This window comes from Hippopotamus amphibius, chromosome X, assembly GCF_030028045.1.
Source record: "Hippopotamus amphibius kiboko isolate mHipAmp2 chromosome X, mHipAmp2.hap2, whole genome shotgun sequence".
NCBI lineage: Eukaryota > Metazoa > Chordata > Mammalia > Artiodactyla > Hippopotamidae > Hippopotamus > Hippopotamus amphibius.
This window is the reverse complement of record NC_080203.1, coordinates 37426518-37449087: the sequence shown is the minus strand read 5'-3', so window position 1 is coordinate 37449087 and position 22570 is coordinate 37426518. Positions and strand designations below refer to the sequence as shown.

Genomic DNA, 22570 nt, shown 5'->3' with positions numbered 1-22570 from the left:
CAGGGAGGCCAGAGTTGTCTTTCTGAACTCTACAGTTCTGGTAATTACTCAATGTAATCATCACTGCTTTCCTGGAATGTTTCTGCTCCTCAAAAGTGAAGCTGCCGGGACTTCCCTGGTGGTCCAGTGGTTAAGACTCTGCACTCCCAATGCAGGAGGCATGAGTTCGATCCCTGGTTAGGGAATTAGATCCTGCATACTGCAACTAAGAGTCCACATGCCGCAAGTAAAAGAGCCCACACACCACAACTAAAGATCCCGCACACCACAACTAAAAGATTCCGCATGCCACAACTAAGACACAGTGTAGCCAAAAGAAAAAAAAAAGTGAAGCTGTCATGCAGTGGTTCAAAAGTCTTTAGTCTCTTCATTGACCAGCACTGCCCCACCAGTTCTTTATTAAAAGAACACAGTTTTTTATTAAAAGAACACACAGAGATTTGCGATCTCTGCCTTACTCATGAGCCTGAATTGATAACATTGGACCGTAATCTCTCAACTTTCATTCTGGGACCTTTAAACATATCTAGAGATGCAAACTAATGAATAAAATCTAAGATTAACTGAGATCAAATATAATTCTTCCTCTTTGCAAGCCTATGAACCATAACCAAAATAAAGGTAGAAGCAGTTTGGGACTAAGAGTTTGAGTTCTTTGTACCCTTGTAACTTCCAAGGCAAATCCCATCATGGTAAATCCCTGACTCCACTGGAAAGAAGAGGATTTCAGAGCTTTTTAAAGAAGGTATACATACCCTCAACACCTAAGAAGATAGGGGCAAGTGCAGCCTTTCCAAATTGGTAGGAATGAGCAGATGATGCTTCTTAACACTCATAATACTTGTGGGGGTGGCTCTCTTGCTAATAAAATCAACTCATGGACTCTTTTTAAAGTAGAAACTCTTCCAAGCTGGTCACATCTGTTATTATTATTTTCATGAAAGCTGAGGTTAGGGATACTCTCATTATTAAGATTTAAGTGTGAAAATATTATCGAGAACACGGTCCAAAGGAAATTCAAGAATTCAGCTCAACTCTAACTTTCTGACAAATTCCCAGGCCCCTGAGATACCTAGGTAGACAGTTGCAATGCAAGAGGTTACCACTTTACCACCATCGCCCACATCCCTTTAGCTGGGGCCAAGCAGGACCAACCTGACTCCCTCATTGTAGAGGCCAGGTAACACCTTCATGGTGATGTGTCCAAACCACTGCTCTCTAGAATGTCCAGTCACACAGCAATGGTATGTGCTGATAGGGAAACACTCCTTGCTTTATAACTGCTCTCTCTCCAAACTAGAATTGCTTAACTTTCTCTAGGTGGAAGCAAACATATTCTCCTACCAGACTTGGGTTATATAAGCTTTGCCTAGGTGACCAGGAAAATTTTAAAAATTTGTGCTACACTTCTTGACATTTCCTTTCATTCCAAGGCCTAGTTCAATCTAGCCTTGTAAACCAGTTGAGGTGAGTTATAGGTGCTTTTATTCATTAGACCTTTCCCTAGGAAATACAAGAAACAAAAATTGTCATTCTCTTCTCAATAAGCTTAAACCTTTCTTTCCTGGGATATGCCATTATTTGTAATAACACTGACTAGGGCTATCAAGACCTTTAGGCTCTGTCGTCTGATTTGCTAAGCTTTGAATAATTGAAGAGCAGGAAATATCCTCTATCCTTCACCCTTTGGCTTCTATAATCCTGATGAGCTATTTAAAGTGGAACGCATTTATTTGTGAAGCGCTGTGAAAACCCTAGGGGAGCAGTGCATCGTTAATGCAGAGACTGTTAACCATAATTACTGAGACTTACAGCAGTTCCACTTAAAGGCAGTTACAGTTAGGCAGCATGCAGCTCATGCCTTCATGGTACAGTATTGCAATGTAAGCTCAGAGGACTGAAAAATAAGCAGTCCAGGACTAGGTGTATTTCTCCAAGCCCTGCCTGTCTTAAGAAAGGAATCCTCAGTGTCTTAGCTAAGGAATCCCCTGCACTACAAGTCACTGAGCCAACTGTCTGGAAGGGAAAAGCAATAAAGGCCCAGATAGTCACACAAGTCAGACAACTTCCACGAAGCAGGCCAAGAAAAATTCCATTATGCTTTGCCACTGAGATGATTTTCCACAAGGTACCAGGACCTCTATTGTTGGCATAATTCTTCTACTTCCTTTAAAAGACGAAAGAGTGTAGCTCAGCCATAAACACCAAGATCACCTAGTAAATGCTTAATCCCTAGATCATTTAGGATATAAAAGGACAACTGTTGGATGCTACCAGGGCAAGACCCTATAAAGATGCAATCAACAAAGTCAGCTATCTTCTAAGTTACATATTCTATGTTTTCTAGATGTCCCCTATACATAGAAAGGAACAAAGGTCTATATGGTTTATTAACTCCTCTACTATCCTGGACTTTATATGCTTCACTTTTTCCTTCATCACAGTAAATCCTCTTTTCTGCCTCTCTTCTATAAACTTATCTCCTGTGTTAAGCTCCTCAAATGTTAGCTCAGTAATTAAGACATCTCGGGTCCCCAACTTCACCTTTCAATGCCTTCAGAAATGTCAGTGGTTCCTTCTAGCTAAAGAGAGGGGCCATACAGTAAAATGGTTAAGGTCATGAGCTCTGGCCCCAGACTACCCAAGTCCAAATCTTGGCTCTCCCACTTACTAGGTATGCAACCTGAGGAAAGCTACTTAATCTCTCTGAACTTCCATTTACTCGTTCATCAATAACATGGAGATGATAATAATTTGATATAACTCTAGAAAGAGCAAATGAGATAACAAATGAAGTGCTTAAAAGAGTGTCCAGTACAAAAAGTACGCAGAATTGTTTTTCTTTTTTAAAGAAAAAGTTAATGCCAAGTCACACATGCTCTAGTCCTCTCAACTTTGAACATTCACTCCAGATAGCCCTGACATGATTCTCATTAGGTCAATAACTCTAATTATCACATCAATTAAGACATTAAAAACACAGCCATTTTGCCCGAGGAAGACATATAACACTAGGCCTCAAATCATTCATGCAACAGAGCTTCAGATATCTTTAGAGGGCAAGGCCTTTCACTGGAGATACAATTAGAAGAGAGTACTGAGTAGCTGCAAGGACTCCATATTCTCTCAAAATGACACGATTTCGAGGGTACCTCTACTTTGTGAGAGGTTCTTTACCTATAGTCAAAGGTACTGTTTAACTAAAGACACTTAGGCTCATTCCCTGCCCTCTTCCCCAACCCCCCGCCCCAGACACACACACATCAGGAATTTCTGTTTGACAGCAAATTGAAAGGTAAAGGAACAAGGTGGCAATCAGGAGACTTGGATTCTAGCCCTAGCTCTGCTTTTAATGGTAATTTGCTTCCCTGTTCTCAGCCTCAGAGTCCCCATTTGTAAAAAAGAAAAAAATAAGGGGGGTTTTGGGGGTCAGCAAACCAAAATGGTCAGCAGTGGAGCAAATCCAGCCATGCTCATTCATTTACATATTGACTAGGGCTGCCTTCCTGCCATAATGGCAGAGTTGAGCAACTGCGGTTGCAAAAGAAACTATATGGTCTGCAAAACTGAAAATATGTCCTATCTGGTCCTTAACAGATAAGGTGCCAGCCCCTAAAGTGATTTTCAAATTGTCTTCCAGAGTCCTCGTGTTCTAAGGAGTGCTTCAGAAGCCACTATGATGGGTGAGTTGCATCAAGTGGCTGCTCTTTTATGTGTGTCTTATAATGAGGGTTCTACATAAAACTTCATTTCAAAAAAAAAGATCGTTACATCTTTGAAGATATATACGAAGATCCAGTTGACCCTTGAACAGCACGGGGGTTAGAGGTGCTGACCCTCCCTGCAGTCGAAAATCCATGTATAACTTCATAGTCAGCCCTCCATATATGCGGTTCTTCTGTATCCACAGCTCCATATCCAGGGATTCAACCAACGGCAGAGCGTGTAGTACTACAGTGTTTACTGCTGAAAAAGTCTGCATATAAATAGACCCACAAAGTTCAAACCAGTGTTGTTCAAGGGTCCACTGTATATATGTTCTTGTGCTTTGTCCATTTGCCCTAAAGAATGGGCTTCCCATCTTATATTCACTCCATCATCTTTTCACATTTGACACTTCAGCATGGTTAAATAACTCTAGGTTCCTGAGGACCCCCTCATATTTCAGCCCTCATTGCCTTTGGAGATGGCATTCTATCTCTTAGGAACTCCTTGCCTGCTAGGTTTTAAGAAGTTGGAAAAAAAAAAAAAAGCAACACTAGGATAGACAGATGATCTCTAATAGTCTTTCTTCTTTTTAAATTCTTGTTTAAATTAATCGATTTATTTAATTAATTGATTTATTTATTAATTTATTTGCTGCATTGGGCCTTCGTTGCTGCATGTGGGCTTTCTGTAGTTGTGGAGAGCGGGGGCTACTTTTCATTGAGAGAGGAGGGCCTACTCTTCATTGCAGTGCTCAGGCTTCTTATTGCGATGGCTTCTCTTGTTGTGGAGCACGGGCTCTAGGTGCACGGGCTTCAGTAATTGCAGCTCTCGGGCTCTAGAGCACAGGCTAGGTAGTTGTGGCGCGCAGGCTTAGTTGCTCCTCGTCATGTGGGATCTTCCCAGTCCAGGGATCAAACCCATGTCCCCTGCACTGGCAGGTGGATTCTTAACCACTGCACCACCAGGGAAGCCCCCTTAAATCATTCTCACTTTCTGGATCTTTTAGACCCCTTCCCTTCCAATTTCATCCTCACCTCCTGCTATACCCCAAAGGTCCAATCTATGGTAGTTTATTTACTCTTTTACCTCTATACTGATGGTTCTTAACTGGGGGTGATTTTACCCCCAGGGGAACATTTAGCAATGTGTGGAGACATTTTTGGTTGTTATATCTGGGGGTAGGTTGCTATTGGCATCTTGTGAGTGGAAGCCAGGGATACTGCTCAACATCCCACAGTGCACAGGACAGTCTCCTCCATCACTACCACCAAAGAATGATCTGGCCCCAAATGTCAGTAATGCTGAGGTTGAGAAACCTTGCTCTCCACTTCAGCACTCCTGGAGATTTCCTTCATGCCACAATTCTGACAACTGCTTATATTCATATTTTAATGTTATTATGCTCTCTTTAGTCACAGACCCCTAGCTGAGGACAAGATTTCTCACTCTGACACAATGTGCCCCAGACTGCTTTCATCTTTCTTCAAAATGATATCCTTTCAATAGTTCAGCCATTATAATCATTTATCCTGTTTTTCCAGTCTCTAAATCTTGGAATTATTGTTCTTTCTTCCCTCTTTCCTTTGATCACCATATCCAATCTGTCACTACGTCTTAATTCTAACATCTCTCATAGTCTTTCATTTCCCTATTTTTCATAGCCTACATAGTTTAAACCCTTATTTCACAACTAAATTATTAGAATAATAACCTAATAGATCTCCTTACTTTGTTGCCCTCTCCCATCTACACACAAGCACATATGCACAGATGAATACACACACACACACACACACACAATCAGTCCATCCGACATATAATTGCTATAACAGACTTGCTCAAGTAATACATTATGGCACTGCCTTATTTAAGAAAAAAAAGTCTACTGCTAGCACATCCACTGAACTACTATTGATTAGGTACCTACTATATATCGAAGGCACCTTTACACCTCCTCTCACTTCTTTAGATCACAGCTATTCTTTCTCATCCATATTTTAAACCACTTGGTGTTTTCCAATTCACCCCCCAATCTACTGTTTCATTGTCCCCTGTCCAGCCTAGATATGCCTCTTAGAAATGACTTTATCAATGTCATAGGCTCCTACTGCCTTACAATTCTATCAGGCCTACTATGCAAATGATCAACCTTTGTATTAGTCTGATCATTTCTTCACCCTTCCTCACCATATCACTAAACTCTCCAGGAGTTCTTCCTGAATAATCTTACCTGACCCTGATCACTGCTTTTCCCTAGAGCCTCTTATAATGTGCAGTCATTTTATAAGATTTTGTCCACATGTGGATTCATTCATTCATTCAACAGATATTTACTGAATGTTTATCACACTCTAGGCCCTATTCTACATCTGAGAGCAGTAATGATGCAATGCGAGGCAAGACAAAGTCTCTGTCCCATTGGAGGGCAGTATCCCATAAGCCACTTAAGGGAGGGGCCCTTCTATTTTCCTTCATATCTCTCTTAAGTTTTAGATCTACTTCATTTTTCACTATACTCTTGGTGACCATTTAATATTAAATAACTACCAAATACAAAAACAAAAGTTAGCATAGCTTAACTATAACACTGAAAATATAAAAACAATAAACACACATTCATAAATGTATTTACTTTGCTTGGAAAGTCAAGATAAGGGTTTCAGATCATCCCTATTAAGAGATAAGTTTTTAAAGGCGAATCATAAAATTGGGAGGAAGAACTGCAGGAAGGCAACCTATTGAAGAATAGGGCAAATACTCTTGAGCTCAATCAATCATGTTTTTCCATTGCACTTCTGCAATAATTTGAACCCATTCCCAAGCATTTGGCAGATCTCTTAACCCTCTTCTGACTCAGGAAAATCTGATCCCTGCAAATGAATACCACGTGATGGCATCTCTTCCCTCCTTCCAACAACTGCAGATGTCTTTCAACTTTATTTTTTTCAAGGATGGCTATATACAAAATTACTTCTAGGGCTCCTAAAGCTACACATTTGTCTCAGCCATTTGTAAGGAACTGATTTAATCATTATCCTTCTCCATTTATTCACTGGTGGATAAAGCATAATATGGGATATTTTGGAATTAAGAGATCTGGATTTTCTTCTAGATGTATGACTAACTGTTTAATCTGTCTGCACTTTAATTTCCTAATCTATTGAAACTCCCAACATAGTGGGGATATGGTAAGTATTTGGAAATATTTTTGAAAGGTTAAAAAATACATGGCGGGAGTAGGAATAAATAGGCCGAACACAGAGAATTTTTAGAACAGTGAAAATATTCCGTATGATACCATAATGATGGATACATATAATTACATACATTTACCAAACCCACAGAATGTACACTACCAAGAGTGAACCCTAATGTAAACTATGGACTTTGGGTGATTATGATGTGTCAATGTCGGTTCGTCCACTGTAACAAATGTACCACTCTGGTGGGGGATGTCGATAATAGGGGAGGCTGTGCATATGTGGCTGCAGGGAGTATATGGGGAAGTCTCTGTACCTTTCCCTCAATTTTGTTGTGAACCTAAAACTGCCCTAAGAAAATAAAGTCTTAATACATAATAAAAAAATATAATATGGATAGGTAGAGGGAGTGGACTACTATTATTAGCTAGATGAACACCAACGTATACGCACACTCCAATGACTAAAGGACATCGAGGGCTTCCTAGGTGGTGCAGTGGTTGAGAATCTGCTTGCCAATGCAGGGGACACGGGTTTGAGCCCTGCTCCAGGAAGATCCCACATGCCGCGGAGCAACTAAGCCCGTGCGCCACAACTATTGAGCCTGCGCTTTAGAGCCTGTGAGCCACAACTATTGAGCCCATGTGCTGCAACTACTGAAGCCCACGCACCTAGAGCCCGTGCTCCGCAACAAGAGAAGCCATGGCAATGAGCCTGAGCACCACAACGAAGAGTAGCCCCCACTTCCTGCAACTAAAAAGAAAGCCCGCACACAGCAAAAAAGACCCAACACAGCCAATAAAATAAATAAATAAATAAATTTATTTAAAAAAAAAAGGACATCGAGACTAATAATACAGAACTAAGTCCAGTGTCACAGAGGCCATTCTTTATTATGTTCGATTTTCATCTTCCCTTCTATCACCCAGAACTCCAAACACTCATGGTGTCACAAATGTCACAACTGAAGTCTACTTTCTTTGCTCCTGTCCTTCATACAACTAAGTTATATGTTGTTCCACGAGCCTTCAGCGATCTCCATTTGATCTTATTTAGCCTTGCCCAGGAGCCCATGGCTCCAAGTAAGAGTCCCCTGTGAAGCAATTTGGTAACACTACCCTGGTATTAGCAAGTTGCCTGTGTCCACTGCCAAGAAGCTGTGGTCCACTGGTAGATATTAAAAGAATTGAAGAGTAAAAAACCCCATGTTTAGAAACTTGCTACCAAGGGAATGGAGTTCATTCTGTTAAGGAGACTAAAGAAAAATACACAAGGCTTTCAATGTGAGAATTTCAAAAGCCAAAATTATAGGAAAAACTGAGAAAATCAAGCTCTGAGAAGTAGCTCCACCTCCACTGGGGGTGGGGACATAGTTTCTTATAATGAGTGGGGCAATACCTACTTCAAAGAAAATATGCAGCCATAAATATGGGAAAAGTCATCTTTTAGATGAAATGCCCTTCAAATAAGTCAACAGAACACTCTGGAAGATGCCTGGGTAGATATGCATTTTATCTGAATTCCTATCAATACTCTCAGTGCACAAATAACTCAAACCCTCAGATCTTTCATCTCATTTATAATCCATCATAACCACTGTATTAGTTTTACCTATACCAACAAAATCCTATTATTTGAGGATTATTTTGGATTAGACATGTGTCCATGCCTAGGACATCTTCCTCTAACAGTGGGAAAGAAGGAAACTAGTTATGGGGCCATGTGGATAGGTGTGATGGCACAAAACTATGTATCTCTAAAACAAAAGAGACAAATCAAATAAATGGCAAGAGATCTAGAAATAAGAGAAAATATGAACCATGAGGAATAATGGTGGAAATGAAGTGAAACAATATGAATTTAGTTTTGAAGAATTGAGAGGCATGGCAAAAGGACTCTGGAAAGTGCACCTCCACTAAGAGTTTTCATTGCAATGTCTAAATGTCTGCACCAGACAGTGCAGTTGAGAAAAGGTTAAAACTTGGGCCCCTTTTCCCCCTGAATCTCTGTGACTGTCAATCTAGCCTAAAGCCAAAGAACAAGGCTCACTGGTTCTTTCTGCCAGCCCTCCCACATTCCGCTCTATCCCTTCCTGTGCACTCTGCTCAGTAAGCAGCCCACCCGCAGCATCTTCCCTCTTTGATCTTGCCCAGGGCCTTTTTCCCACCATCCCTGAAACAATTACCCAAGCAGTGGCTCAGCTCTGGATCATCATAAGACAGCAGCCGGCCAGAAGCCTGGGCTGCCTTGAGCCTTGTGAGTGGATATGCCAGGCATCTGTCGAAACTCTCCAGTGAGGTCAAATTAGTGGGGGGCAGAGGGAGGTCTCTTTGAATGGGAGAATACCATGGTTGCTGTAGGACACAGAGTTCTTTTGACTTGGAGTTTAATGAGCCTCCACTTCAATAGGACCTACGTGTCCCGAAAGATAAGGGCAGGGATGGAAAGGCACCATTTACCTCGGCCAGCTGCCTGCTGCATAAGCTGCAGATTGGTGGCAAGACCTGGATTACAGTGAATCACCAAAAACCAGGTCTGCTTTTTAGAGTGCTATCCCCTTCCCAGCAAGACCCCGTATCCCTCGATGTCAGCAGAGCGGGGTCCGTGAGAGAATCTGTGCTGAACTTGGAAGAGGAAGGAAGTGGTGATTGCAGGAGAGAGTTCTCAGTAAGCCTGAGGCACCATTTCTGTATAAAGCTTAGAGCACAGTGAATGTCAAGTGTTATGGGCAAGAGACTTAATAGGATTAGAAAGATGGAATGGATTTCAGGAAAAGTATCTAAATGAAGATGTTGTAAAGAAAAAGACATAAATATATGCAAGGGTCCTCAGACCATTAAAGTAGTCATAATTGTTCCCTGACCACCTTTTTATTATTATTATTATTACTGCGATATAACTGACTTGTAACATCACATGAGTTTTGGGTGTACAACATAATGATTCAATATGTGTCAATCTGACCATCTAGATGCAATGCAAAATAGTTAAACCTGAGTGACCTTGCACCTAGTAGGCTAAGAAAATACTCCCTAGAAAAAAAGGCTTAATTTGGGAAAGTTCCCCTAATTCTCATTTGCTAAGTAGACTAGAGAGGTTTTCCCTGGAAAAACTTCTACGGAAAATGCATGGTGTCATTTATAAGTCATAACTAAATTATCTGTTTCTACAAGACATAGGCAGGCATGTGACATATCCCTCTCCCTTCCAACATGACCTGACTTGAGCCACCTCCCACAGATAGAGGGATATATTTTCTATTTGTGAATACTCTTCTTAATTTAGAAATGTTCACTAATTTTGTGAAGGAATCACAATGAAGACTCCTTACCAGATTAGTTCCAGGGCTACCTACTCACCCTTAAATACCTCCCAAATGCTCTGTACTTAAAAATTTTACCCCAGGAAAAATGAGACCTAGTGGGGGTTGAGTCACAGCAAAAAAGCAAAACTTCAGCTATCAATTCCTGTCTTTGAAGATAAGGGAAAGGAATGTTTTCCTTTGAACATTATGGAGGAGATAGGACAAACACCACCCAGGAGCAGACTCAGATCTGAGAGGCTACTAAAATGAAAAGGAAAATAGGAATCTGTGGATTTCCCCTGAGATGTGGTTTCAAGCTCCTATATGTGCTAGAGGTGATCTGGCTTACGGATCTGCAAGGCATTACATGGCCTCTGCCTCTGTGATTCTGCCAGGTAGAAGGCTCCCAGCTTGCTCTCCCCATCAAAGGTTCCGCATCCTTTAGCAACAGCAACTCAGAATTTCCCAACAACTAGACTCCATGGAAAAGAACAGGTTGGATGAGGGCTAAAAAATTAACAATAATTGATGAGCTCATGTGAGATACCTCTGACCACTAGATGCCATCATTTAATCCCAGCCCAATATTTAGAGCTTCTTCTTTAAATTGTAAATCTATGTATTTTGGAGCAGGGCCTTGGAAAACAACTAAAAATCTCTGGAACAAATGCCCAGAAAAGCCTCAGAAGTCTGAAGCCAGAAATATATTTCAGGCAACTGTTTCAGTGAGGGCTGCCTGGTGGGAACTACAGATTAAGATCCTCTCTATATAAGTATATTATTTGCATGATTAACAACCAGTTACCACTGAGCCCTCAGACACAGCAAACCAAAATGGTTGCAGAGTCTTTGTTTCCATTTATCTCCAACTGGATGGACACCCTTCCAGGAGGGGCAGTGGAGCTGTATATATACCCCAATCTCAAAGCAGTCTGGACAAGCTTCTCATAGTTTGTTGAAAAAGAGGGGTCCAATGGGTAGAGCAATTTCTTTTCAAATTAAAAGATGCAGAGGTTACTAAATCTGAACAAGCGCCCACATTTTCTTCTTGGGAGTGGAACCAAAGGATGATTCAGATGGGGAGACAGGCAGCAGAGTCTAGGGAATGAAGAGTCATGAGATTCCAGTTTTATTCCTGGCTCTGCCCAAGACTTGCCATGTGACCACCAGCAAGCTACTTCTCAGCGGGTCTCTCAGTTTTCCCTTCTCTAAAAGAATACAGTCTTATCCCCGTCCTGTAATTTACTTTGTGATTTCCTTGAAAAAAAAAAGGGGGGAAAGAAGGGAATATATGAGATATGGTGAAGTACTAGCTAAGGGGTGTGCTAAGCTCTTAAGACCTGGACACCAAGCATGTACAAGTATCCCCCATTTTCAATAAAGCAACTTGGCAGTATTTCTGATCTAGACAAATGATGAAGCAGAACATTGGCCTGACTTTATACAACCTGCAGTTTAACAATTAAGCAATTCAGGCTAAAGGACATCATAGGTTAGATGGCATCACCTACTAGAAAAGGATGAGCCCACAATATAGCTCCAACAAGCGTGTTAACACCCACAAAAGAAATGAAAGGATATCTGTAAGTCAGGAGATCTTTAAGAACTAGAACATTCTTACTGAGGGAGAGAAAGCAGGCAATGAATGAAAGTAGGAAAGATACCTCACCTACAATAGCCAGAATGCTTAAGACTTGGTCACTAAACATGTTTTTTTAAATCTCAAATTATAAAGCTTTCAACTTCTTATAATGGAGGCTATTTTTTTTTCTTAAAACAATTCCAATTTTAGAATAGACAAATCAGTGAGATGTGAAATTTTCTTTATCAAGTTACACTTTAGCATCATTTTTTTGCTGGAATATACCCATTTCCTGAAGTGCAAAACATCTAAGACCTAGCAGTCCTCCAATAAAATGACAACTGACATCCAAGATTAATGAGTGACAGGCCAGCAGCAAAGTTCCCTCTATTTCACATAAACACAGTTTAGTGTTGCAATTGAGTAACATCTACATTGAGAGTAATCAGATACATATTAATCAGATGCTTAGTAGTTTGGGGGCCCTTGCATTTGTCAAGGAAAGACTCCATCCTTGCACACAAAAAACTGAGAACTTCACCCTATCACACACCTGCATTCCAGAATCTAGCCAGTAAGAGCCAGGGCAGGGCTCTTGGCCTACCATAAAGTGTAAATTGTCCCTGGATCCCATCCTGTCCCAGGCACCCCAAGATTGCTTCTATTCCAAAATCAGTTTGCAAAATAAATCCAACAGCGAGAGGCATAGCCATCAAGATTCATTTGGTTGCCTGAGAGGACCAACTTCCCACTGAGCACGGGGAGACAAGGACAATTCTGATTTCAAGATCCTTGGAGTACTTTAAAATATCTGGAATCATTTTCTATCCCTTCCAAAATAAAGCTTTAAAGCCCTGTAAGAACAGGACTTTATATATATAATCTGTCATAGGCTTAATTTAAGGCAGGTGTAGGTACATAGTTGGAACTTGGATGGGGGGGGCTGGTAAGCTTATTTACATGAATGAGCGAATGAGGATTGCTCCTTGACCTTGGTGACTTTCTATTCTGGAGCAAAAAGAAAGAACTTGAAGAGAAGAGAAAAGAAATCAAAGTCCGCTCACATCAGCACAGTTATAACTAGAAGTAGCAAAAAGCATCTTCCTGTTGGGGATGATACAGCTGCCAGTTCTCCAAAATGGGGAGTCCCTGTGCCCTCGGTTTCCCAGCTCTTCTACCCTCAGGCTCATATGCTACCCGAGGAAACTACACATACCTCTTCCTCCAGCTTTACCACCTTGGCCTGGGCGTTGCTCAGGGCCTGGTCTCGGATTTCGATGTGCCGCCTTTGGTCCTCGTTGGTAGAACGAGCAGTGGCTAGCTCCGCTTCCAGTTTCTCCTTCTCCCGCTGGCTCTCCTTATCTATGAGGACATGAAATAGCAATACTGCCATCCCAGAGCTAGCTCAAAACCTCATCTGAGCAAAACTGACAATCATACCCATTACTAGACGTTCCAGTGTTCTCACACACAGCCACAAGAACCAGGCCACCAAGATCTGGACTCTATGACTGGCTCTACCACTAACTTGCTGTGTCAATACAGAAGTCACTTAATGGCGGTTGTGCAGAAGAAATGAGAAAGTAGATGCAAAAAGTATTGTGGAAAGTATTAAAGAAAGAAGAATACACACACATACACATACATACACATATGTCAGAGGAACAGCTAGGCTTGTCTCCTCAATTTTATTTCTTCAAACAGTCTTGTATTGGCCAATGAGCAACTGAGCCTCCACAAATCTTCCCCACTGTTTCCTCACGACAGTATAGGAAATTGATCTAAAAATGGTATTTCATAAAATGCATAAAACCTCAAATCCCACTTTTTACTCACTAACATGATTTTCTAACTGAGGTCAACCCAGGATCACATTGTAGCTACAGATGACCGTGACACATGTAGTTATGCCCCATGGCTTTCTAGGCGCCTCCCCTTTTAACTAGGACAGACCTCATACCAGAAACTCAAATGAGCGGTTTTGATTCTCATTGGGAGGTAGAGTGCCCTTCCTCTCAAGACATTGATACTTAAGTCTGTAGGAGAGACTTTAATCGGACAGCCTCACCTTCCTTCCCACTCAGATTTTACATATATTTTCAGATGTACCTTGGGAGGAAATAAACATTTGTTGAATACTTACTGCATACTGAGTATTGTACTAACTTAATCCTCAGAACAACCATACAAGGCAGGTGTTGTATTATTCTCTTCTCCATTGTGCATATGAGAAAACAGAGCCTCTGAGGGCTTGAGTAACTTGCACCACATCCCACAACTGGTGAGTAAACAGTGGATCCTGCACTTAAAACCAGGTTGTTCTAAGCTCTTTGTACTGTACCAGATCTCCTTCTCCTAGGACTGTGTTGGTCTTGCCTCTCTAGGGGCCTTTTCAAGAGGGCTTTCTTGGCTTCTAACACACTTCCAACCATGTGGCGCCCCGTTGATCCCCAAAGGCAAAAAAAATTAAAGTCATGCCCTCTTCCCTGCCTACTAGGTGGGGTCTTTCACCCTGCTGTTAATACAATTTGACCTACTAAATTACCACATTTTATAAACCAGCAGCAGAACTCCTAGGACACCTGAAATACCATCTCCACGCAGGGAGAAGTGTGAAGTAGCAGATCCAGGGCCAAGAATCCGTACATTTTCTGTTTTGTTTTATACTGGGAGACTGCCACCCTCTCCACCAGTGAAGCAGCTTCCAAGGTAACTGTGGCACTGCAAAAGCAACTTCGCAACAATTTACAGTAAGCACTGATGACACCAGAAAAACTACATTCCTTCCTTTAAGACATACTGACAAAAAAACAGGAGGGTCAGGGAAATGAGGAAGAAAAAAAGAGCCCAAGCATAAGAGAGCAACCCAGGAAGGGAGGGAGATATTGTAAGTGAAGATCAAACAACTTGTAAAAGCTGACTGGAAGCCGCATGGAATGACTTGAAAGGGTCATGTGGAGGCCCAGCAAAGATGGGATCTGACAAGTCCCCATCAAATGCTACTTCAGCTGGGAGCTTCACTGGTGGAGGCTAGGGGTAGGGGACCCCATCTATAGGCATCTGCACAAGTCAGGGTAGATTATCTGTTTCCCCTGAACTTCATTCTCCCTATGGAGTCGATCCACCGTGTAGTTTTTATTGCTGGCTTTACTGCGGCAATTGGAAAGAATGAGGCATTGTCTAGCTGGGTGGAATCTATTAAGCACCTGATAAAGAAGAGGATTAATTCATTGTCACGGTCCTAGGAGTATCTCCAGACAAAGGAAACATTATTAGGAGGAAGACAGAGCTCTGCCTTCCCCCACACCCTCCAACTCCACACCAGTCACCAGTTGAGGCCTTAGCAGTGGCCTAGCTACCCTTGCAATCCTCCAATGTAGAATGATATGATATAATACAGGGTGTTTAAGGGAGCTCCAGGTACAGGTTGGATATTCTAAGCACTAATCATCAATCCTGCATGTAACCCCATCTCTTCCAGAGCCAACACATGGAGCCTTCAATGATAAATCCCTTCAATATTAAGGGACCCCACGTTTACCAAGGTCCTTTTCAGCTAGCCATGACAAAAAGCAGGGATTCCAAGGTGCTTCTCTGTTTTAATACAGGAGTTATGTTGATGTGACTAGATGTTGTGGCAAGCGGCCTTCTTGGCCAGAAGGAAAAGAACACTATTTCCCAACTTCATGCTTGAACAGGAAAAAGAATCCTTAGATGACATTCATTCTGCCTCGGCTGTTCTAGAAGGCTAAATAGAACTGTGTAACCTTTTCATACACCTCACTCCCACCCACACATTAATACCTGCTGCTGAAGCTTTTAGACTTACTTTTTGCAAAGAGCTGAGAGATGGTTTTTCTGGTATCTTCTGACCCCTCATATTCCTTCTCTGCAAGCTGCTTGTTGGCCGTCTCTAGACGCTCTGTGGAATTTGGAGACAATCAACAGGGCCCTCAGGACAAACTTTCAAGCACATGCGATCTGCCTTCTAAATACTGATCTTGGGCAAAACAAGCCTGTTTCTTCTTGTTACACAAGAAGGGGTGACACAGATACAGGTTTACAAATGTGCATCCCAAAGCAATACTAGAGCATGACAGGGAAGGAGGAGGTGAGTACTTTAACACTTTCACTCCTCACTGACAAAACCTAAGTGCAGATTTCTAAATTCCAACCAAGGAAACCATCGCTAAATATATGATATCTTTCACTCACCAGGGGAAAAAAAGCATCTAAGTTATTACAAAATCTTTAAACCTGGAAAGGAAGAGAGGTAGCACAGACTATGAGGGCAGGTCAAGTGGGTCCAGGAGACCTGGGAGGAATACTGTCTGATTCACACATCAGCTCATCCCACTTTGATTAAGAAAGCTTGGGACCATAGTGACAGAGTAGCATTGACATATATACACTACCAAATATAAAATACATGGCTAGTAGGAAGCAACTGCATAACACAGGGAGATCAACTCGATGATTAGTGATGACTAGAGGGGTGGGATAGGGAGGGTGGGAGGGAGGCTCAAGAGGGAGGGGATATGGGGATATATATATACACACAGCTGATTCACTTTGTTGTACAGCAGAAACTAGCACAACAGTGTAAATCAATTATACTCCAATAAAGATGTATGAAAAAAAAAAAGAAAACTTAGGACCAGATACTACTGTAGTCACAAAAACCTAGCCTGGTCTCTGCTCTGCAATTTGCTGACCATCCTAGTGGGCTGGACAAGATCTAGAAGCCTCGCCATGTACTCCTTAGCTTAGCCCTTTCCTTCACCATCCTTTTTTTTAAAGTGCAGTATAGTTGATTTACAATGTTGTGTTAATTTCTGCTGTACAGCAAAGTGATTCAGTTATACATATTTTTATATATATGTTATTTTTTTATCTTCTTTTCCATTATGGTTTATCATAGGATATTGAATATAGTTCTCTGTGCTGTACAGTAGGACCTTGTTGTTTACAGCAGGACCTTGTTCCCTTCACCATCTTAACTGATGCTTCAGAAGTGATTCCCTCACCTCTCAGATCCCTGTTGAAGTCATGCATCCTCCGAATCTCGCCCTCAAGCTTGTTTCTCATGGCTTTCTCCAGGGCCTCTCTTTTGGAGGATGACTTCACAAGGTTCTCATATGCCTCTGAGACACGCTGGATTTCTGTCTCCACCTGAACAACAACAAAAAAATGAAAGACAGTAATGATGACAGGAAGTTGATGGGCAAGGTGATCTGAAAACATATATGTAAATCCTTAATGACAACTTCTCCCGGGGCTTTACACATGGCCAGGAGGCGAGCATAACACAGTCAGATGAGAAAAGTTTCCTGGAAGAATTTCTAAGTTTAATTTTGAGCTCAGTAATTAACTCACCAGGTCACGAGATTTCCTCAGGTTAAAAACAAATACATGTTTCTGCCTTCAGAGAAGGGTTAGGGTAGGAGAGTATAAATTTCATAAGTATAGTTATAAATGATTTTCCTTTCCGAATAAGAATTTTCTTAATTTTGAAGATATTAATAATAATGTATATAGTTATTGCAGAGCGTTCAAAGGGCTTTCATATGTTTATTTCGATCTGGGCTGATATTGGCCTACACAAGGGTACCTCTCTCCATTTTAGCAGAGAGAAGATTTTAATGGCCTTTTCTAGAGCAAGTCAGTGGCAGAGGTGAACCCTAAAAACCCTAAGCCTTAGCCTCATGTAGTTAGTTCAGTTCAATTTAACAAACATTTACCAAGGGCCAAATTAAACGAACTCTTTAAAGCTCTGTGGGGTGTGCAAATACCAACAAGGACATTGTAACTGCCCTCAAGAAGCTTTCAATCTAATCAAGTAAAACAATATAGGGAAAGATACATTATTAAGAAAAGCAGCAGTGATGTTATAAAGTGTAGGGGAGGAAGAGGTTATTCCTGCCTAGGGGTGAAGGGAGAGGAGAAGAATTTCAGGGAGGAGGTGGCATTTAGAGTGGAAAGCTGGGTCAGATTTCAATGAGCAGAGGTGAGGGGAAGGGTATTCTATTCTCAGTGAGCGAATGCATTCCCAGAACGACCAGTAGTCTTGTTTGGCTGGACACTGTGGGGTACACAGGGGGAAGCTGGTGAGATCTGGCTGCAAAGACAGATTGGAGTCAGATCATAAAAGGGCTTTAATGCCAGGCATTTGGACTTTATCCCGTAGTCAGTGGGAAAACAGAACACACTTTTTAACAGAAATTCCTGATCAGAGTTGTGTTTTATGACACCCCAGCAAATTTTGTAAAAGGGAAACACACACACACACACACACCTCAAAGAGAAAGAGTCCTGCCTTGAATCAGCCCAAATCAGGAAGAGAATAAGAAATCAGACTCCAGAGTCTTTCTGGAACCACTAGAGCTTCATTGCACATATCACAACCACAGAGATATTTGCATATGATTTGTATAAGACAAGTAAACCCCATGGCCTATTAAGCAATTTTCAAGTTAAGTTTGACTCCTGCAACCATTCTGCATTCCTTCTCAGCTTCCTACTATCCTCCTTAACAAAGCTCAGGGTACTTTATGGGGAGAAATATCAGGTCCCCCGTGGGAGACTCGGAGAAAGGTGGGGTTACCAAACAACTCAGATTCCACCTGTCCCAGCTCCAAAATGATGCCTGAGGCAGGACTGCCTGCAAGCAAACGAGGCTCACGCCACAGAAAAGAGCAGGCTCCAGAGTGTTTTTCTCCTTGCAGATGGCACCAAGATAGCAGCACAGAAGGTGAAAACTGGTGAATGGCATTTGGAGACAAGATCTGCAAGGCCTGAGCCTGATAAAGCTTTTGCATGAAATTCAAGTGCTCAGTAGAGAAAATAAACATTTCCATTTGAAAGAGCAGGCTTGGTACTGGTCTGCTCTGGGCTGCCTTTAGAGTACAAGGCTTTCCAGCGCCCCACACCTGGAAGGCAGTCCCCATTTTTGTTTGTTTATTTTTATTGAAGTATATTTGATGTACAATATTACATAAATCACAGGTGTACAATATAGTGATTCCCAATTTTTAAAGGTTATAATACTCCATTTAGTTATTATAAAATATTGGCTATATTGCATGTGTTGTAACAATATATCATTGTAGCTTATTTTATACAAAATTGTTTGTACCTCTTAAGCCCCTACCTTTCTCTCTCCCCTCTCCCTTCCCCTCTCTTCACTCTTAACCACTAGTTTGTTCTCTATGTCTGTGAGTCTACTTCTTTTTTGTTATATTCACTAGTTTGTTTTATTTTTTAGATTCCACATGTAAGTGATAGTGTACAGTATTCATCTTTCTCTTTCTAATTTCACTAAGCATAATACCCTCCAAGTGCATCCATGTTGTTGCAAATAGCAAAGTTTCATTCTTTTTTAATGGGTGACTAGTATTCCACTGTGTATATATATACCACATCTTCTTTATCCATTCACCTGTTGATGGGCACTTAGGTTACTTCCATATCTTGGCTATTGTAAATAGTGCTGCTATGAACATTGGGATGCATGTATCTTTTTAAATTAGTGTTTTTGTTTCTTTCAGATATATACCCAGCAGTGGAACTGCTGGGTCATATGGTAGTTCTATTTTTTGTTTTTTGAGAAACCTCCATACTGTTTTCCACAGTAGCTGCACCAATTTACATCCCCATCACTGTTGTGCAAGAGTTCCCTTTTCCCCACATCCTCGTGGAAGGCTGTCCCTTTACTCAAGTTGTTCAGAGTACTATTTCAAGACATTTTACCAATCCTTTCCCTGCCCTCTTTGTAGATACTCTTCCCTCCAAAAAGGTAAGTAGTACATCTGTCAACAGGACCTTTCAGGAAAAGAAGTCACAGAAGGGCATATCCATTGGTTTGGTCTGTGGTGTTGGGGGCAGGGGAGAGAGAGGATGGTGGTGGGTTTCCAGACTTATTCTTTCTACTTTTTCCCCTCATGAACCTCAGGCCTTCTTATGTTTTCTAGTGCCAGCTGATATCTACTTTATTCTCCCCACTTTTCTTGTCCTCTTCTGCCCCATCTGTGCCTCTAATCCACTGCAGCACTGGGTCAGCCTTTACTTCTCCCAACACTCAAGCTGTCCCAATTACACTTGGTTGAGGCATCTTTCCCCATACTGGGGAACAAAACAACAACCCAAAACCTATTCTGCTCAAATTCCCTACCACCCACCCCCCAACCGCAAAAAAAAAAAAAAATTTTCACCATCCTCTAGCAAAAAGAGCCTGTAGAAGATCTGGGTTCATCCTTCATTTACTGCATCAAAGATGGGGCCGGGGCCACCATGAATAGAGAGTTTGGGGAGCGATGTCAACTGTTAAACCTAATCAGCCAAACTGGGCCAGTCTGCCTCTAGTGTGTGAGTATGATTAATTTATTGTACCAATGTGATGGTGGGGGGAGGTATGAGAGGAGGGAGAAAATTTTAAATTGTGGGCAAAGCCAGGAAGAAACATTTCTTACCCAACAACCCCCATCCAGACTTGGGAACATTGGGAAGGCGGTAAGCATTTTTTGCTACATAAAAATACTTAGCTGATAGTGAGCCCTCCTCTTCATTAGGACCCAGATCTGGTGTTTATATATTGTCAGCTTCACTCAGGCCCCTGAAATTGCCACTCCTGAGTGTCTCCTAAGGACAGAGTTGCTGAACAATACCAGGCAACCTCCCTTCCCTCCTCCACCTTCACCCTCACCTCCCTGAACAGTCTGCATTGTTGGGAGATCAAACCACAGCAGCTCTACAATGACAAAAGCTTCAAAGAGGCTGCCAAAGGCATAACCCTATTCACCAACAGCCACTGGAAGCCAAGAGCTAAGGTTCCTAGCTTAGGGCACTCAAGAGCTAAAGTCCCAGCTGCAGGAGGCTCAGGAGGGGCCCAGGGAAGAATGTGAACTTGGGACATACACTCCTTTTGCTACTTCCTCAGCCTAGGGCTGTCACCTGTCACCCAGCTGTGGTGGTAAGGCCCTCCTCCCCTGCCCCCAACACACACACCAGAGAAAGAGAGCAGATGTTGAATCTGAGTTGCAGGGAAGGACCAAAGCAAGAAGGGGGAAAGGGTGTTGAAAAAGGGTTACTATGAGAACTGCCACTCGGAAAAGTACTCTGAGCCCTTTCCAGAACAAGGCAGGGCAGGATTTAACTTCGGTGCTGAGATTTTTCTGGGAACTATAGATTTATATTTAAGATTCAAATTCAGTATTTGGGAAAATATAATCAAAAGGAAAAGTCTTTATGCTGGCAGGTCCTTCACCTACACAGATCTCTCTGGTGTTCTTGACCTTCTGAAGCAATTTCTCTGCCTTTCATAATTCTCAAACACTCAATTAAGCTTTCTTGAGGGGTATGGTGTCTGTGAAACGTTATTTCTCCTAGAAAGAGAGGGAGAAGGCTTTTCCAAAGTTTCCTCCATCTATAAACTTGAAATATAAGAATCCTGAAGATTCACCCATCAGTCATGCAGGGACCCCCAAGTGGAGACTTTTACATCGATATGAAACAAATAAGATTTCAGAAAGACTCAAATATCCCCATATGTGGGCCTCACCTTCTGCAGTCTCGCCACCTTCTCGTAGCATCCTTCCAACTCCTGCCGCAAGTTCCGGTTCTCATCTGAGAGAATCTCAACCATCTGCTGGGCTCTGGAAACAATGGCAAAAGGGTCGGCTGGCATTGGCGGATATGAGGCAGATGACTGCTGAGCCCGAGGCATAGCTGAATAGGCTTCTCCTGGCTGCTGCTGCTGCTGCTGGTGATGGTGGTGATGGTGTGGCGGAGGCTGCTGTGCACTCAGTCCAGGCTGGGGGAGACGGTAATGATCCCCCTGGTGAGCCTGATTAGGAAGGAAATGCTGCTGCGGCCTAGGCAGGTGAGCTGAGTGGTCTCCTTGGTTCGGGACCAAGGCGTGTTGGGCAGGAGACAATCTAGTGGATGGTGGAGACTGCAGCAAGGGCAAGGAACCCCCAGACGTGAGGGAAGAAGTAGGGCTGTGAGGCTGAGAATTCCGGGCTGACAACGGCAATGAGATGTCTTGCGTTGGCCTGGAAAACATGGAGGGTGTGCTCAGGTTAAGCTCCCTGTGAAGGCACTGGGAAGACGGGCACAAGAAAGGGAGACGAGGAGGCTCCCAGGGCCCCCAGCACAGCTGTGAAATGAGGAGCAGGCAAGGTTACTATGGGGTCTCTGCCAGGACCCCTCCAGTCCCTTCCAGGCCTGGCCTCCTATGAATACCTGACTGACAGAGGTGTGATCACGTGGAGGACGGAACCAGATGATCTCAAAGGCTGCTTTGTGAACATCTAAGTGATGCATCCTTGTACACCTGTTATTCAAGGATAAGCATTTCAAATTCGTCTTCGACTAGGTAATTGTCACCTCAGGATTTTAAACTACCCCTTTTCTGGCATTCTGTATGTGGCCCAGCACACAGAAAGTGTCACAGTTAGAAAGTTCGTTCCACTTCCCAAGAAAGAAACAGCAAACCATCGTCAAAACCACCCTTCATCTTGTTATCTGCAACTCTCTTTGATAATTCACATAGTCACCAAAAATTGCTTGAGGATATAATAGATACTTATTACATTAGAGACAGCAAATAATTATTGTTGCTTACAGCTAATAATTGAATGATGCCTTTTAGAGGCAATAATCCCGAGACTTGGAGTGGATTACAGGCAACACTGCCATACTATTTTTGACTTAACTGAATCACAAAATGTAAGAACTGGAAAGGCCTTATAGAAATCCTTTAGTGCAACTCTGTCAGTG

At 42.2% G+C, this 22570-nt stretch overlaps 1 protein-coding gene across 4 annotated transcripts in view; it reads right to left on the bottom strand.

Moving 5' to 3' along the window:
* AMOT (angiomotin) overlaps positions 1-22570 on the bottom strand; it is a 62263-nt gene that overhangs the window by 16347 nt on the left and 23346 nt on the right. For all 4 annotated transcript variants that reach the window (XR_009050347.1, XM_057718750.1, XM_057718751.1 and 1 more), the window contains 4 exons: positions 21351-21843; positions 16822-16966; positions 15624-15716; positions 13011-13156 (listed from right to left, as the gene is read on the bottom strand). Coding sequence is in view for 3 of the 4 variants with exons in the window: in XM_057718750.1 (XP_057574733.1) it covers positions 13011-13156; positions 15624-15716; positions 16822-16966; positions 21351-21843 (877 nt within the window). In the remaining variant the exon portion in view is untranslated. The remainder of the gene's footprint in view (positions 1-13010; positions 13157-15623; positions 15717-16821; positions 16967-21350; positions 21844-22570) is intronic.